The sequence below is a fragment of the Echinops telfairi genome, unplaced genomic scaffold (assembly GCF_000313985.2).
Source record: "Echinops telfairi isolate 266 unplaced genomic scaffold, ASM31398v2 ScPeMD7_7400;HRSCAF=8409, whole genome shotgun sequence".
In the NCBI taxonomy this organism is placed as follows: Eukaryota; Metazoa; Chordata; class Mammalia; order Afrosoricida; family Tenrecidae; genus Echinops; species Echinops telfairi.
In genome coordinates, this window is record NW_022111300.1 from 22,975,602 (window position 1) to 22,992,592 (window position 16,991).

Sequence of the window (16,991 nt, forward strand, 5' to 3'; positions counted from 1 at the left end):
TGAAGTCCATTGGTTCATGAACTTGTTGAAGCCCCTCATTGGATTTCACATTGCACGTATTGCTCTGTAGCTTCAACAGTAAGGTGACCAGACATCCCACCTTTGGTGGGACAGTCCCGATTTTTAACAAATTTTCCCGTGTCCCGAGGCGTTTTAAAAAAGTCCTGATATTTGGAAAGAATGCACGACAAGCTAGGGTATACGGTTTTCGGCTGCCATGTGGCTATTTCATCAGGATATGAGTTTTATCAATGGTGTCCCGCTTTTGTCCCACTTTACCAATGTTAAAATCTGGTCACCTTATTCAAGAGGGCAGTGGACATGATCTTGGTTCTGTGAGACTCTGCAGAGACCACACCCAACAGAGGAGAAGGAGCAGGAGGAGCGAGAGAGAGCAAGCGGTCAGTGTCCGAGAGGCCGGGGCAGCACAGCAGCTTGGAGAAATTGGAAATCGGGGACATGCTGAGTGTCTGCTTGTGGGACCAGCTTTGGGTAGATCTTATGAGTCAAAGAACACACGGTCCTCAGAGTGGCGGTGAGGTGGGATTCTGAGGGTGGTATGTGCATGTGTAGAGACATAGGGAAGGGGGTTTTATTCTGCCATGTCTGAGTTTCTAAAGAATTAAGATTCTTGGTGTGTGGGAAAAAGAAGATAGAAATGTAAAGGACATTAAGTTGTGAACTCTGCCCTCTGAGCTGAATTGGAAACACCAGGCAGACACCAGGGTGCATTTTATCTTAATAAACACACCTAGGAGGGGGCTTCAAAAAGTTCTTGGAAACATGGAATTTAAAGATAATGGCATTTTCCCATGAACTTTATATAGCCCTTTCTTATTTCTGTCTGTGTCTAAAATCAATGATCAGTCCATTAGCTCAAAGCAACCCATTAGCATTAAGACTGTGGTCTTAACATACCCAAAGGAAGTAAGGGATTTTTGGAGAAATGACTGGTTCTTCGTCTGCAATAGGAAATATATAAAATAAAAATGGAAACCGATCACAATGATCTACATATAACCCCCTCCCAGGGGGGCGGACAACAGAAAAGTGGGTGAAGGGAGACATCAGTAAGTGTAAGACATGAAAAAATAACAACAATTTATACATAATCAAGGGTTCATGAGGGAGGGAGAGGGAAAAAAATGAGCTGAACCAAGGGCTCAAGTAGAAAGCAAATGTTTGGAAAATGATGATGGCAACAAATGTGCTTGACACAATGGATTGATGGATTGTGATAAGAGTTGTACGAGCCCCCAATAAAATGATCACAAAAATAAATAAATAGTGAAAAGACTGACATAAAAAAAAAGAGTCCACTGTATCCCATGCTGTCACTAGGCTATCAAAGATGACATGGACTGCTAATTGTCAATTTACTTATATTTCTCCTCCTTGACATGAGAAGTTGGGAATTTACAATCAGGAATTGTAAATCTAAATTCCTTATTTCAAACGATGGGAACAGAGCCTAACAGACTAAAACAGTATCTAAACCAGCCAGCCAACCAACCCAAACACCTCAAAACCCTGCTGTGGAGCCGATTGTGACTGAGCATTAAATAAATGAAGAAACAAACACAACAATGGAGACGTCTTATCACACAGACAGAAAGGAAGCTCCAAATGTTACTCAGGTCAATGCCAATCAAACTTGGAAGCAAGTTGAAGGATTTCCCCCCGACTGGTTAAAGAATTCTAACTCCTAGCGAGGACAAGGTAAGACAGACTGGATCTGCCCCTGAGAGTTTCTGAGACTGTAACGCTTTAGGGGAGTGGAAAGCCTTGTCTTTCTCCCTCAAAACTGGCTGGTGCTTTTGAACTGCTGACCAAGAAGTCAGCAGCCCAGTGTGGAACCACTATGCCACCAGGGCCGCTATCAATCAGAATCCATGCGATGGCATTGGGGCTGGTGTTGTTGTGGTTGTCTGGTTAAAGAAGGGACAGTATAACTTTAATCAGGATGTTAATTGCAAGACATTGGAACACAGGTGAGAAGGAGAACCTAACTCCACACCAGCCCCAAGGTGGATTCAGATGTTTTGTAGCTTTAATGAATCGATCAGGAAATCAAACAGCTGCCAAAACAAAACAAAACCTCTTTCAAGTGTTCAAGAGGAAAGCTGTCACTCTGAGAACTAAGGCACACCTGTCCCCACCCCCATACTGTAAATGGTCCCATCCGCTGTGTGAGAGCTGAGCATGGGCAAGGAAGACCTCAGAGGAATGGATGCATTTGAATCTTGTGTTGGGGAAGAAGATTGAGGTTATCCTGGATTGCCAGCAGGAAAACAAAACCCAAATCTATTTTGGAAGAAGGCCAACCAGAATGTTCTTTAGACTTGAGGGTGGTGAGACTTTGTCTTATATACTCTGTACACCTTCTCAGGAAGGGCCAGGCCTGGAAGAGAGACATTCTGCTTGGTAAGTTGGAAGGTCAGTGAAAAAGAGGAAGGCCCTCAAGGCGAATCGACTCCGTGGCTGTAAGAACAGGCTCAGACATCACAGTTGTGGGCGTGGCAAAGGCCAGGGCAGGCTTCCTCCGGTTGCACACAGTGCTATGAGTCAGTACCTCACACCAGTGAATTAATTCATCTAGAAATTGAGCATCCAGGACTTCTGGTATACAAGAAACGAGGTACAAGCAAACACTGTGTTTTCAGAAGGAAATGCCTATCAGCTCTTGACGATGGCCAAGGTCAAGTCAATGAAACGAACCCTGGATCTGATGGTGCCTCTGAACGCAATGACCATTTTATCTGCACTCTAGGAGAGGCACGCGTAGCACATACATTTCAAGAGAGAAAAGGAAAAGAGGTGGAGGGAAAGTATTAATTAAAAATTCTGTGCGATCTTATTGCCATATGTGGATCCTAGGTGGATCCTAAATCAAACCATAAACGAACATGTCATGAGATAGAAATTTGAGCACTGAATAGATATCAGAAAGTGCCAATTTTATATTTAGACATTATATTTTTAAAAGAATTTCTATATTTGGGGGATACATAGTGGAATATTTATGGATTAAAATAGCATGTCTGAGATTTGCTTCAAAATAATACAGTGGAGAGAGGTTAGGATTAAAGCAAGATCAATTTGAGTTGCTTGGCACAAGAATGGGGTACCTTATTCTGTCTTCTTTTCTATATAAATATGTTTAACATTTTCCTGGATAAAAATAAAAATTGGTCTTGTTGCATATCCCCCTCACTAAACGGTCTCTACAGTGTTTGTTCTGGGGATTCTCAGGATAGTTCTCTCTACTTTGTACTCATGAGATATGTATTTTTGAACAGCCATTGCCTAGCACTATCTAGGCAAGGTAAGAAGGTGCTTGCTCACCACAGTTTATCATTTGATTGGAAGAGAACACACAACGTCTGGAACCCTCCAGAGAGCCAAGCCTCAGAAGCTGAAACTGCCCAGCCAGGCAGCCAGCTGTCTGGTGGGAAGCCTGCCCACCCCACACCCTAGTCTTAGCCCCTCCGGCACCTCTTGGCACCTCTAGGTGTGAAGGTTCTTTCTGCTCCTTGATGGTAAAGGCCCGTGGAGCAAGGATGCTAGCCACCTGGGTTGACTGTTCCTCAACTAGTAGGAAACCTTACATATATTGGTCACAGGGCTGTGGCAGGAAAAAACCAACCCAACCAAGCTAGCATTTTGGTTCGACTTTAGTCTGAGACTTATGTTTTAAACACCACTCCTTAATTCAATCATTTTAAGAGAGGTAGTGCAAAATTGTGCCAGTTAGTGGGGAAACCCCGCAGTTTGCCATTCTTAAATGTGTGTTTCCTAACTGCCTGGCCTATCTGTGTGCATAACCAGGGGCTGAGGCTCTGAATGATTTCTATAGGCACTGCCTCCCCCGAATGGTGTCTCTGCCCAGACAGCAAATTCTCTACTGTATTACAGAATAGATTCGAGTATATGCCGAGTCATTTTTAGTGCAGTTTTTGTGGTAAAATGAGGTGCCTTGCAGATGTTCTGGTTGGCCTATACTCAAGTATATACGGTAATAATATTAGTGATTAGCCGGGGTGGTTTCTTGAGAGCCCTTTCCCACTATGAAGTCATGTGTGAACCTAGTTTAAGTTAAAGTAATAAACATTTGCTACATGCTTGGGGGGGGGGGAGACCCCTTTCTGACTAGACATGAGCTCATCTAAATATCCACTTTTCACATATGCTGTGGAAAAGGAGACAGAGTGAGAGGGAGTTATTTTTTATTCCTTTTTACATAGGAGTGTAAAGTAATTTTCCAAAAAGTCATGATCTTGCCTCATTTTCTCTCCCTTCCCACCCCCAAAGCCATGGTTATCGTAAACGTCCAAGCTCCCACAGCTGTCTCTCATTAACCACACCCCACCCACACCCAGCCCCTCGTTCAGCATTCATAGCCGTTCTTGGTTCCGAGGGAGCCCATGCCCTGCTGCCCATAGTTCGCTCAAGTTCCCCATCTGTATCGTTGGCAAATGCCATGAAATCAAAATCAGGGGTTGATTTCAGGTAGAGACAAGAGAATGAGGCCCCTTTGTCTAAATGAGCCACCATCACCACCCCTTTGGAGATGCACCGGGGTTGCTGTCTATCATCACAGCCTTTCATTGGTCCATTAAGCTTTCTACCTCTACATCAGTGGGGTCTCTCGTTTTTTTTTGCATTGTTGTTCTCATTTAAGACGGACGTCCTTGCCTTGTTGTGGATGTGTTTGGGACATGGGCCCCATCCCATTGCAGAAATCTCCTGAAAACTCCCTACACACAGAACTTGGTGCTACATCGAAAATTCCTGGGCTTCGGGCTCAAAGGTGTAGGGGCTGACCAGGTGTCGCTATTCGATCTCCACAGGTGTTTTTGCCATTATTGAGTCTTGGGTCTCTATCTGCAAAGAGAAGCCAGGGTAAGATCAGTGGCTTGAGTGTGTGCAACCCTTTGGTATTACTTGGGGATTTTAGTAGCAAAGCCTGTGACCTTTGGATTTCATCAATCTGGGCAAGGCTCTGCTTCCTCAGGGGATTCTCCTGTGAAGAAGGCCGGGTACCTCACACCTAATTAGATACAGACCTCAGGGCTTACTGGGCCTGCATTGTAGAGGTTTCTATTCCGGTTATTTTGAAGGGAGACCTGGTAATTTCCTTCCCCCACAGGTGATAGGTGACTGCTGAGAGCCCTCCCCCAGCCTACTGTCTGTGATCAGGTCTGCCAGCTCTCGGAGGCAGCTCTTTGAGCAGGATTAGAGTATCCACCCAGCACGGTCAGCATGGCTTGCTGTAGTGGACAATTTCACACTTCACAATTTCCACATCACGGATTCTGCTGCTAGGTCTGGCTGGCAGCCCTCTCACAACCACACTGCCTTCCCACAGAATCAAAGCCTCTTCAAATGTATCTTCCTTGGCAGGCACAGTGTATCCACTCAGCAAGAGAAGCACTGGTTTACTTGTGCTTACTCGCTAGTCTACAACGAGTGAACCAAATTGTACATGGGCCTCATCCTTTGTGTTTTAAGGGAAACTCATGAGTAATTGGTTGTTACAGATTAGTGAGTAAGTACAAATAAGCCGGTGGTTACCTTGCTTACTGGGTGCCTCCCCCCACGCCCCCTTGTCTTTGGCTGCTCCAGGTGAAGGGCATGCCCTGGCTCTGCCTCATGTGTTCTGGGAGCATCCGAATGTGGAAGAGACTGCTTGCCCCTATCAAAGACACCATCATCATAACAACCCTGACAACCAGCACCCCTGCCACTTGCGGTCAAGGCCTTTCCCGCACTTGGCCTTTCCATGTGTCAGAGCAGAGCTGGGCATTCGAGGGTTGGTATGGCTGCTGCTCCAGAAGGTGTGCAGAGCAGAGCAGTTTTCCATTCAACCTCACATACACTTGATCTCATGGTTTCCCTCCCCTCAGTGTAAATATGTCTCCTGTTTCCACACCTTCTCTTTCCCTAAGCCTCTGTCTGACCTTTGTCCTTGGGCAAATGCTGCCATTTTGATCTCAACTGGTGGATTATTCTAAGTTGTGCACACTTCCCTAGTGTTGTTGCTTTCCTTATAGACCTGCCGGTTGTTTGGCTAAAAATTGAATAATGGGGATTAGTTCAAGTCTAGACCAGAAGGACGACGCAAGGCCAAAACTCTAGGGGTTTCACCAGTCCCTATTTGACCAGTAACACTATTTTTATTTTTATGATTTTGAGGGTTTTCAGTTTCATATTTTTCTTCACGCTATCCAGGAACTATTAAGGTGGCCCCTCTCAGAGCAGGTGGTGGTGGTGGTTGTGGTCACCATCTAGTCCTGCTGGTTTCAGAGTCCTGGAGGCTGACAATTCTCATGGTCTGTTAGTTCGTTGGACTCGTCTCCATGTGTCTTCTATGTTCTTCATGTTTCTTTCTTCCAGTCAGGAGGCCGAGATCAGCATTTGCTCTGTAGATGACTCCTCGTGAGTTTCAAGAGCCCAGTCACTACTCACTCAAGTAGGATGTAGAGCATTATCTTTGTGGACTTTGTTCACTTACTCCCATATTCCCGTCACCCAGGAATTCCTTGACCTTATCTATGTTAGATTAAGCAGAAGGCAGGAATTTGTCTTTGGTGAACAACCAAGTCTTGATGTCAAGACTAGTGGTAAGATTTCTCTGGCAACAGGTAGAACACCTCATTTCAATTTGGCAGAGCAGCCATTAGGGGTACGGTTGTGGCTTCGAAGCGTGTATGTACACAGCATAAGCCAAACAGTTGAGGAGGACAGCGACAGTATGCGTGACATCATTTTCTCCCCTTTCTTTTCCGCCAGGATGACAAGGACTTGGTGCATGAATTCGTAATGGCTGAAGGTCTGACATGTTTGATTAAAGTGGGAGCAGAGGCTGATCAGAACTACCAGAACTACATCTTGAGGGGTAAGTGACACCTGGCGAGGTCTTGCTCACCTGCAGGGATTTGCATACTGAGAGCTTTTTAAGGAGTGAGGTGGTAAACACCTTGCAGCAAAAGACACTTCATTAGAGTTTTGTCAGCGGCCAGCAGCTAACGCCATCACTCATCGGTCATTTTGCCATACGGTGGTGTCTGGTGTGTAGCTGCAATGCTGAAAGCTCAGTCACTGGTATTTCAAATAGCAGCAGGTGAACAGGTTTCGGCAGCGCTTCCAGACTGAGAACAGACTATCAGGAAGGAGTAGGCTGTCTGCTGCTGAGAAATTAGCCACTGACAACTCTATGGGTAGCACTGGAATACTGTCAGTGAATGAAGACTTAATGAACGTTGTCAGAGAACCTGCCAGAAGATGAGCCCCTCCGGTGAGAAGGTGCTCAGAAGATGACGGAGGGAGAGCTGCCTTCTCAAAGCCGAGTGGGCCATACGAGCTCCGATGGAGTACAGCCTGTGGGAGGAAAGCCTTCCAAACAGTCATGTACTGAGCGCGCCTGATTCAAGATGAGAAGAAATAGCTGCAAAGATCCATTAATAATTGGAAATTGAAATGTATGACGTACGAATCCAGGAAAATTAGAAGTGGTTAAAAATGAAATGGAACCAATACAGATTGATATTCAGGCACTTGTGAGCTGAAATAGACTGGTATTAGCCATTTTGAATCAGAACATCGTGGGGTTTACTATCCTGGGAATCATACTATCAAGAGGAGTGGCATTGCACTTATCAAAACTGACATTTCAAGATCTCTTTTGAAGTACAAAGATGTCTGGGATAGGGTAATGTCTGTCTGCACACAAAGAGATCCAATCAATACAAAATCCAATCAGTACCGTTATTACTCAAATTATTGTTCCAATCACTAGAGCCAATGATGAAGCATCTGCTCTACAAGACCTCCTTAAAGTGTTGAGAAACAGGATGCCTTTTTGAGAACGAAGGCTTGTCTGAATCAAGCCATGGCACTTTCAGTCGCCTCATGTGCGTGTGAAAGTTGGACATTGAATAAGGAAGACCGAAGAAAAGGTGATGCCTGTGAACTATGGTGTGAGTGGAGAATACGGAAAGTACCACGAGCTGTCAGAAGAACAAACAGATGTGTCTCAGAAGAACGGCCCGAATGCTCCTTAGAAGCTAGGAGGGCAAGACTTGGCCTCATGTACTTCGGGCATGTTGTCAGGCAAGACCAGTCCCTGGGGAAGGCCATCATGCTTGATCCAGTGGAAAGGCAGTGAAAACGAGATGGTCTCAAGGACATTGATGGACACAGTGGCAGTGACAGTGGGCTCCAACATAAGAACAGTTGTGAGGATGGCCCAAGCCAGGGCCGTGTTTGTTATTTTACGTAAAGTTGCTCTGACTCAGCATCGACTCGATGGCACCACATATCACAACAACAGTCCGTAACGGTGACGTTATTCACTTTACTGATGTCTACCTGGAATGTCTTCTGGGCTACCAAGAGCTATCCCACTAACTGAGTTGTTTGGAGTCTCTCTTTGGTGAAGCAACTCACTGCCATTGTATCTATTCCAACTCATAGCGACCCTATCAGGATAGGGTTGGGCTGCTCCTGTGGGTTGCTGAAACTGTAACTCTGTAGGAGAATAGAGAACCTTACCTTTCTCCCTCCAAGCAGCTGGTGGTTTTGAACTGCTGACTTTGTGGTTGGCAGCTCAACCATTAACCATTACACCACAGGGACACTTAATGGGCTGGGATAGAGCGTGCATTTGAGTAGCTGTTGCTAGCTGCCATGGTGTTGGCCTGGACTCTTGACAGCCCATGCACAATAGAATGAAATGCTGGCCACCTCTGAGCCCTCCCCATGAGCAGCTCTGGATCAGACCATTGATATCCATGGGGCTTTTATTGTCTGTTTTTGGAAGAAACTTTCAAGACTTTTCTCCTTAGCTCAACTTAATCTGGAAGCAACACAATAACCTATTCAGCATCAGAGTAACATAAAAGCCTCCAAGGATGATTCTGGGCATTGACTGGGAATTGAACCAGGGTCTCCCATATGGAAAGTGAGAATTCCAATAGTAACCCCCAGTGTGTCTATGTTTCAGCAGAAAATTCACCCCCAACCCAAAGAGACCCATTGATTTCTTGATTAAAAAAAATTTTTTTTTCCCACTTGCATTATCACCTGAGATGTTTGTTGGAAGTGCACATTCCTTTTGGTTCTGAATAGGTGGTCTGATGTAGGCCTGTAGTTTTGGTTGAGCACTAACAGGATTCCTCCACTCACGGGATAGATCCCTCTACTCACGGGATAGATTCCTCCGCTCACGGGATAGATCCCTCCCCTCGCGGGATAGATCCCTCCCCTCGAGGGATAGATCCCTCCGCTCACGGGATAGATCCCTCCGCTCGCGGGATAGATCCCTCCACTCACGGGATAGCTCCCTCCACTTACAGTATAGATTCCTCCGCTCGCGGCATAGATCCCTCCGCTCGTGGGATAGATCCCTCCGCTCACAGTATAGATCCCTCCACTCGCAGGATAGATCCCTCCACTCGCGGGATAGATCCCTCCACTCACGGGATAGATCCCTCCACTCGCGGGATAGATCCCTCCACTGACAGGATAGATCCCTCCACTCACGGGATAGATCCCTCCACTCACGGGATAGATCCCTCCACTTGCAGGATAGATCCCTCCACTTGCAGGATAGATTCCTCTTACAGGATAGATCCCTCCACTCGCAGGATAGATCCCTCCACTCGCAGGATAGATCCCTCCACTTGCAGGATAGATCCCTCTTACAGGATAGAGTAGAGCTACCCAGACCATGTCCTAACCCACAAGGTTTGCAGGGAAAGACCACCAGCGTTTCCCTCCCATGAAGTGACCTGCGGATTGAACTGGTCCATCTTTAAGTTAGCTGCTTAGCACTTAACCATTGCACTACCAAGGCTCCTTGGACATATGGTCACTCACCAATAAGAAATTATCACTAAATTAAAAAACACAACACCAACCTCACTACCATCGAATCAATTCTGGCTTATAGTGACCGCATAGGAGAGAGGAGAACTGCTCCCTTGGGTTTCTGAGGCTGTCACCCTCGAGGAGAAGAGGAAACAGCATGGAGACCTGGTCATCGAGGCCAAGAGGCGAAAAAGGAACAAACAATATGCCAGACCACCGGCTAAGCAGCACGACATGGCAAATGGGGCAGAAGATAGAGACACACAGACACCACTAAATCCATTCCCCCAAATCCTTGCCATTTCATTTTTGGGTTGAGATGACACATGATAGCTCTGGGTAATAGAAACATTTATGCACTGAATGCAAATTAAATGCAAAACAACTTGCAAGGGCAAGTGGAAGAATAAGGAATAGATTCTCATTCTTTCTTCTAGAGGAATAAATTTCAGAACAAGACACTTACTGCAAGATCTGGGAATGTCGATGCCTCATTCAAAAGCAGATACTAAAATGGATCGTAAAGATAAGTTATTCGTGATTAATGAGGTCCATGAAAGGAAAAACTGGAATGGATGGATCTATTTTGAAGCCAAGAAGAAGCTGGATCTTTCTTTGTGGCTTTCAAATATACCTCACGGACCATCTGCTGAATTCCTCGTTCAGAATATTGAGATGCTAGCTGAACTCGAGGACTGGAACCTGTCTGAAGAGCGCTCGGCGCCTTTTGTCTTTTGACCCTGCATGTGATGAGTCACCACACGATGCTTTGTTGAAAGAACTCTGAATTCAGATCTTCCGAGTGCTCCAGTATCACTCCCAGAGCCAGCCCTTTGCTGATTTGCATTCAGTGCGTACATTTTTCTGTTACCCAGAGCTATCATGTGTCATCTAAACCAAAAAATGAAATGCCAAGGATTTTGGGGGTATGGATTTAGTTGTGTGTATGTGTTGCTAAATAAAACAGCAGCAGAACTCAAATAAATCTTTAGAGGAGCAGAATGCCACATCTCTCTCCTTCACTGTGGCCGGAGCCTTCAAACGCCGCCCAACTCATCACCTGCTCACATCACCAAGGCTGCTTAGAAATTGTCCGTAGAGATGCTTTAGTGGCACATTTTATGTGGACACTGTTGTGGTATCTGTAGAAAAATGAACCATAGGCTATTTATCCTGCGGTGACATCCAAATGTGGCGGTGTGCTGTGTCGAAAGACCAACACGGGCCTTGATGTTCATCCTCCTGTTTCCATCTAGAGGAGCCGTGTGGTGGCGTAGAGGGTTGTGTTTGGCTGCTAATAAAGCCAGCAGGCAGACCCACCGAGCCACCCTGCGGGAGAAAGAGGAGGCTGTCCACGCACTCCTGTAACGAGTGACAGCCTCGGGAACCCGCAGGGCAGTTCCAGCCTGGCCTTGAGGGTGGCTGTGAGTCAGAACCGACCCCAGGGAGCTTGTTCATTTTTTAATCGTCTTTTACGCTGCCCCCTTGAGCGGTGACCAGCACAGAAATCACGCCGGGGGCGGGGGGACTCCGTGAATGATTTTCCAGATCATTGAGAATATGCGCATTGGTAAGTTGAACCACAAGGAAGGAAAATACCCCAAACCGCCTCATTCAGAATAGCAAGTCCACACCGATGGTCTGTTCTGTTAATGTTTAAAAGTCTACCTCATCTTAACCTTACTGAACAACAGCAACAACCAACCAAACTCTCCTTAACACACGCATCCGCACCCTAAATAATTAAACCCATTTTAGCTCCCTACACGTCGATTTTTGTGAACCTTGCCGAGAACTGCCCATGTTCTTTGTTATCAAGTGGTCCTCAGGTGGGCATTTACATCCCAGGCTGGGCATGGGCATGGGGGTGGGCTGTGCCAGATATAGTCAACTGTCTTTTATCAAGAGAAAGGAAACTTGGTCAGAAGCCCCCAGCAGATGGACTTCAGACAGCTGTCTGCTGACTCCAGCCGGAGAAAGCTGACCAGAGCAGGCCTTCAGGGTCACGAAGGGGGACTCGTGACCCCATGTAGCTGCAAGGGAGGCGAGGAGAATAGTTGGCTTCCCGGACTCTACCAGAGAGGCAGCAAGAGAGAGAGGACTGGGTCCAACAGTTATCAGTGTCAGCCACACAGAGAGAAAGCTGGAGAGAGAGAACTTTCCAGAGAGCAAGAGAAAGGCTTTTCTGGTCGAGCAGCAGTACAGTGGCCTGCCTGGGTCATGCATGGCTGATGGGCCCCATGCGGCTGAGGGAACTGCTGTGCAGCGGGCAGATTAGGCACCATGGCTACTCAGGCTGCCAAGTGCTGCATCCAGTGAATGGTGCTTCCTGCCAGGCGAAAAGGTGCTGACAGAGCATGCTTCAGTAAGGTGCTCCACCTTCGTGAATGCTCTTTGTGAAATTCAAAGTGGCTTATTAATGCACAGTGTTCTCTCCAGTCTCAGAGAGGTGCCCAAGGCAATTACCAAATGATTAACAACTAGAATGCCAGAGCACGGGCAGGGGGAGCCCTGTCAACCTCCCGTCCTCCTCTGCCCATGCAGAAAACGTGTCCCTGGTAAGGCGGGCCACAGTGCAGAGGCTCTTCTCGAAATGTAAGAGGCCCCTTGGTGCTCCTGTCACTACCTGCCCTCATATTTAGCCTTTCCCTGGAGTGCCCATTCACTGGAGACCAGAAAGCGCCATGCATTGTCTGGGAAACCAGCAGGTGCTCACTCGCGTCCAGACTCTGGGAAGATGCCCTGCTTTCTGTGGAAAAGAGGTGCGCCTGCCGGTTGCCCCACATCCTCCGTGTCTCCGGAGGCCTCGGTATTCAGGGCATTCTGTATAAACGTCAGCACGTTTGATGCAGAACCTGGGCCAGGAAAGCACTTTCTTGGGGCTGTAGAGGGCAGGCTTCTGACTTGCGTGTTTTTATGCAAGGACAGGACACCATCGTTTTTTCTAGCTCGCAGGCCAAGGCTCCCATGGTGACTCTGAAGAGCTGCTCTTGACAGCTCTCTCAGGCCAGAGCCAGCAGACAGTGGTCAGTAGGCCCTGGATGCTTCCAGTCCTGGGGGAGATGCCCCTGGACCATCACTTGATTTGCCTCCCCATGAGGCAGGTTGAAGGGCAGAGCTGTCCATCATAAATGACCCCAGGTGTGAGTGCTCTTATGGGAGTCCGTGCCCGCAGCGTGAGCAAAGACACTGGGAGAATGCGGCACTTGTGCTTTTAGAGTGCTCTGAATGTACCCAGCCCTCTGTCAGCTCTTTTTTTACAAGGCAGAGGATCTGCTACTCGCAGGATGTATCTGCTGGGAGGGAAAGACCAGTTTTGAATTACAGGGCAGCCAAGTGCTCTCTAGAAATGTGAGCTGGCTGCTGGGAAGAGGTCTTAAATGCACAACATGTAAAAATAATATTTATCTGACTTATTATTCTTGGATGGGTATACCTAATGATCTAAGGCTTTGCCTGTGCGTGTGTGATGGCCAGTGTTTAATGCAAATCTACTGTGTAATTTTGTACTTCACAATTATTCTTATGGAAGCAGGATCAAGAGTAGTATATTCCTGGGAACCTCTGTGCCTTCCCCATGTGCAATGCCACAGGCCAGGCCCTGGGGAGGCAGAGATGGGCCTGAGGCCCCACCCTGCCCTGGAGGTGCTGCCTAAGTTTCTGGGCATGCCACATTGGAGGTGTTGTGTCGCAGGTGACCCGCAGGTTTAGAGTTTATACGTGGACAACAACGAGGTAGTTGAGTTTATACGTGGACTACAATGAGGTTCCGGGGTAGAATTTGCATCTTCCAAGACAGACCCAGGTTTAGTTCCATCCCCAGCCCCACCCCCAGTTGACTTCTTCGGCAACCCCTGCCCTCAGTCAGGGGGAGCTTGTGTGTGGCTGTGATGCTGAAATGTTTTAGCAGAGCTTTTCTACTGACACCGAGAGGCAGCGCCTGGCAATCTGCTTCTGAGAAATCAACAACGACTCGTCCATGTGTTACAGCCGTCTGCGGGTCCATGGTGGGGAAGGCACAGGGCAGGCAGGGCTTCACTCCTGGATGGGGGGCAGCCGTGAGTCAGGAGGAGGTCAGTGGCAGTTCACAGCAATAAACGTGCCAGGATAGTGTGCTTCTGGGGAGCAAACAGAAAGACAGTCAGAACCAGAATGGCAGCCGCTTTCCCCGGCTGTGAGGAAGGGAAGCAGCCCCTGGCAGGCCGCCGTTCCATCGAGCAATGGACTGGCTTGTGCCGCTTACAGCAGAAACGGAGCACCTCAGTTGGTTTCCGAGTTTTCAAAGCCCGATGAAACCCGAGACTGTGTCTCGGCCAACAGAACTTTCATTGCAGAGGAAAACTACCGATAGTTTGCTTGTCCCTACACTAGATCTTCAGACCATTTGAAAGAATAGTTGTTGACATTTAAAAACTGGGAGGTTTTAGATTTAAGAAAACACCCGGAAACCAGGCTTCTTTAGCAAAACGGGGAGCAGAATCATTGTAGTGTCTTGCCAAATATTATTCAACAGTCTAAAATTATTGGGGGGGGTGGCGGGTGTGGTGGGGGGGGGAATACCACACATATTGGGATGTCTCAGTGAGGATCAGGGCTGTGGGGTAGTGGTTTTTATCCGTGCCTACATAACCAGAAATCAACATATTAATAACAGCTAAGACAGAGATTTTCAATGTTGGAGAGAGAGCATGCAGTGGGACAGAGTGATGCAGTGGTTAGGAAAGCAACACCCCCATCCCAGCAAACCTTCCGGCTTACAGCCAAGCAGAAGCACAGCAGTTGGGTTCAGATTATAGATGGCAGAGGATGTGCAGGGCCCACGTTGGCGCCAAGAGGAGGAAATGGGAGCAGAAGGGGGAGAGCAGCTTGCTTCCTGAATCCAGTTTAGGACCTTGGCTGATGGTCAAGAATCTCCAGGACCTGTTTACCACCAAACATCCAGCCCAACGCTTCCCCTGGGGCTGGTCCCGTGCTGCACCATCTGGCTGCACCCATCCTTCCCACCTGCAGGGAGTACGTTCTGCGCTCAGTCAGGACTTCAGATAAGATTCACACCTTTGGTTTGGGTGGCCCCGCGTGGTGTCCAGGAGGGAGGCATGGCATCGCTCCCCTGCTGTCTGTTCCCTGCAAGTCATCTTGGCCATGACACCCAGGGCAGCCAAGCTCCAAGGGCCAAACTGAGCCGACAGTTATGTCTGCTTCGTCAAGTTTAGTCTTTAAAAACTTAGTATGACTATTTCAGGTACTCATATGTAAAATGAAACACGTCTACCTTCCCTTTAACAACCTGAAAGCTCAGGGCAACCTCTTGCCTTCACCGGTGTCTGGCCTCACCCCTTGGCAAAGGAGCCCTCCCGGCGCATTGAGTGCGCACTTGCCAGCCCCTCTGCAGGAGAAGGGTGAGGCCGTCTGCTCCCATGAAGCTTCAAAACCTCGGTAGGAATCCTACACGATGGCAGTGGAGGTGTTTGGGGTTTTTAATCCCTTTCACATAGACACGTGGGCTCTGTGTTCCCCAGCCCCCAGCACTCTTTGCCTCCTCTCTGGGCTGCGACGCTTATTCTTGCTGTCTCTCTGCCTCTGCAGCAGCAGTGTGAGTTAGGTGTTAGGTTGCCCACCATAGGGTCAGCAGTTCAAGCCCACCAGTGCCTCTGAGGGAGAAAAATGAGGCGATGTCTGTGCCCTTTCAGGTTGACACTCTCGGAAACCCTGTACAGGATCCTCATGAGCTGGAATCGACTCAACGGCAGTGGGTGTGCTTTCCTTAATTGTTCCAGTCGCTGCCCCAGAGTGTTCAAGTTTGAGGCCTCTGGTGGATGACATCATGATTTGAGGTGCGAGGATGAGAGTTCTGTAAAGTGGAAGAGTGTCGCTTTATGGTATGGATTATGATGTCACTGCTACTTGGAGTTTGGCTCTCGGCAGTAACACATTAAGCTTTCCTCATGACCCGTGAGGCATTGTTCAGAACCCCATGGAAGCCCTCAGCCATTGGAGCCCAGAAAACCCTGTTGCCACATGGACAGTGGTACCCAGGCTTGCTGAGCATGGCAAACTGAGGCGAGAGGGTTGAGAAGGGTCTGCTTGGAAACGTGGCATGTTGGCTGAGCCCCTGAGGTGGTAACAGTGAGGTTTTCTTTCACCTCTGTCCTAAATTGTGTCACTCAGAAGCTGCAGAGAAAGTTTTCATTGTCCACCTGTCAAGGGCGAAGTCAGCAGGGGCCCCAGAGATGGGGGCGTCCGAGGGTTGAGGCCTGGGAAGAAGAGGCTGCCGAGGCTGGCAGGTCAGGGACAGTGAAAGTGGTAGCCCCTCACACTATGAAAGGTCAGTTGCATAAAAAGAGAAACAAGTGTCTCCTAATTGGAGGCCACTAACCAGAGGCCCAGACTATTTCCCAAGGCCCCTGAGCAGCACACATAGTGCGTTTTCATTTACTGGCTGAAAGGTTGGCGGTTCAAACCTACCCAGGGTCACCACCAAAAAAAGACCCAGTGGCCTGCTTCCTGCAGTTACGATGATCGCCACGAAGCCCCGTGTGCCCCATGGAAAATGGAATCGAGGCCACTGAGTTAGCAAGGGGGAGGCTGGGTTTGCAGGTGTGTCCCGGGGCTTTGAGACCTTTGGGGAGAAATGGAATGAAATGATAATGGAATCTGCCACAGACTTGTTGTATCTCCCCCCGCCCCCACCACCACCAAAAGAGATACAGAGGAGGAGGAAGACTGACTGAGCCAGCCGGCAATCTGATAGAGCAGTTCTCTCCTATATAAAACACAGGGTTTCCATGACTTGGAATCAACTGATAGAGCCCTGGTGGTGTAGTGGTTATGCACTGGGGGGCTGCTAACCGCAAGGTCAGTGTTAGAAACCACCAGCCGCTCCTCAGGAAAAAGAGGAGGCTTTCTGCTTATGTAAGGAGTTAGTGTCAGGACCCCACAGGGGCCGTTCTGCCCTGTGCGATCAGGTTGTTAGCAGTTAGACTTGAGGGAAGTGAGTTTTGGTTCTGTTTTGCAAAGCCAGTGGGTGTTGGTCCATGACCGTGTTGTATACGTGTCGCACAAAAAGGAAGCTCTCCTCTGCACACACAGACTCCAGGACAGACAACCCCTCAGGAACAGTC

General features: G+C 48.1%; 1 protein-coding gene and 1 pseudogene across 1 annotated transcript in view; both read left to right on the forward strand.

Moving 5' to 3' along the window:
* FHOD3 (formin homology 2 domain containing 3) overlaps positions 1–16,991 on the forward strand; it is a 521,276-nt gene that overhangs the window by 240,141 nt on the left and 264,144 nt on the right. Inside the window, 1 exon segment of the mRNA XM_004703087.3 lies at positions 6,793–6,898. Within this exon segment, the coding sequence (XP_004703144.3) occupies positions 6,793–6,898 (106 nt within the window).
* LOC115871651 lies at positions 7,317–10,765 on the forward strand (annotated as a pseudogene).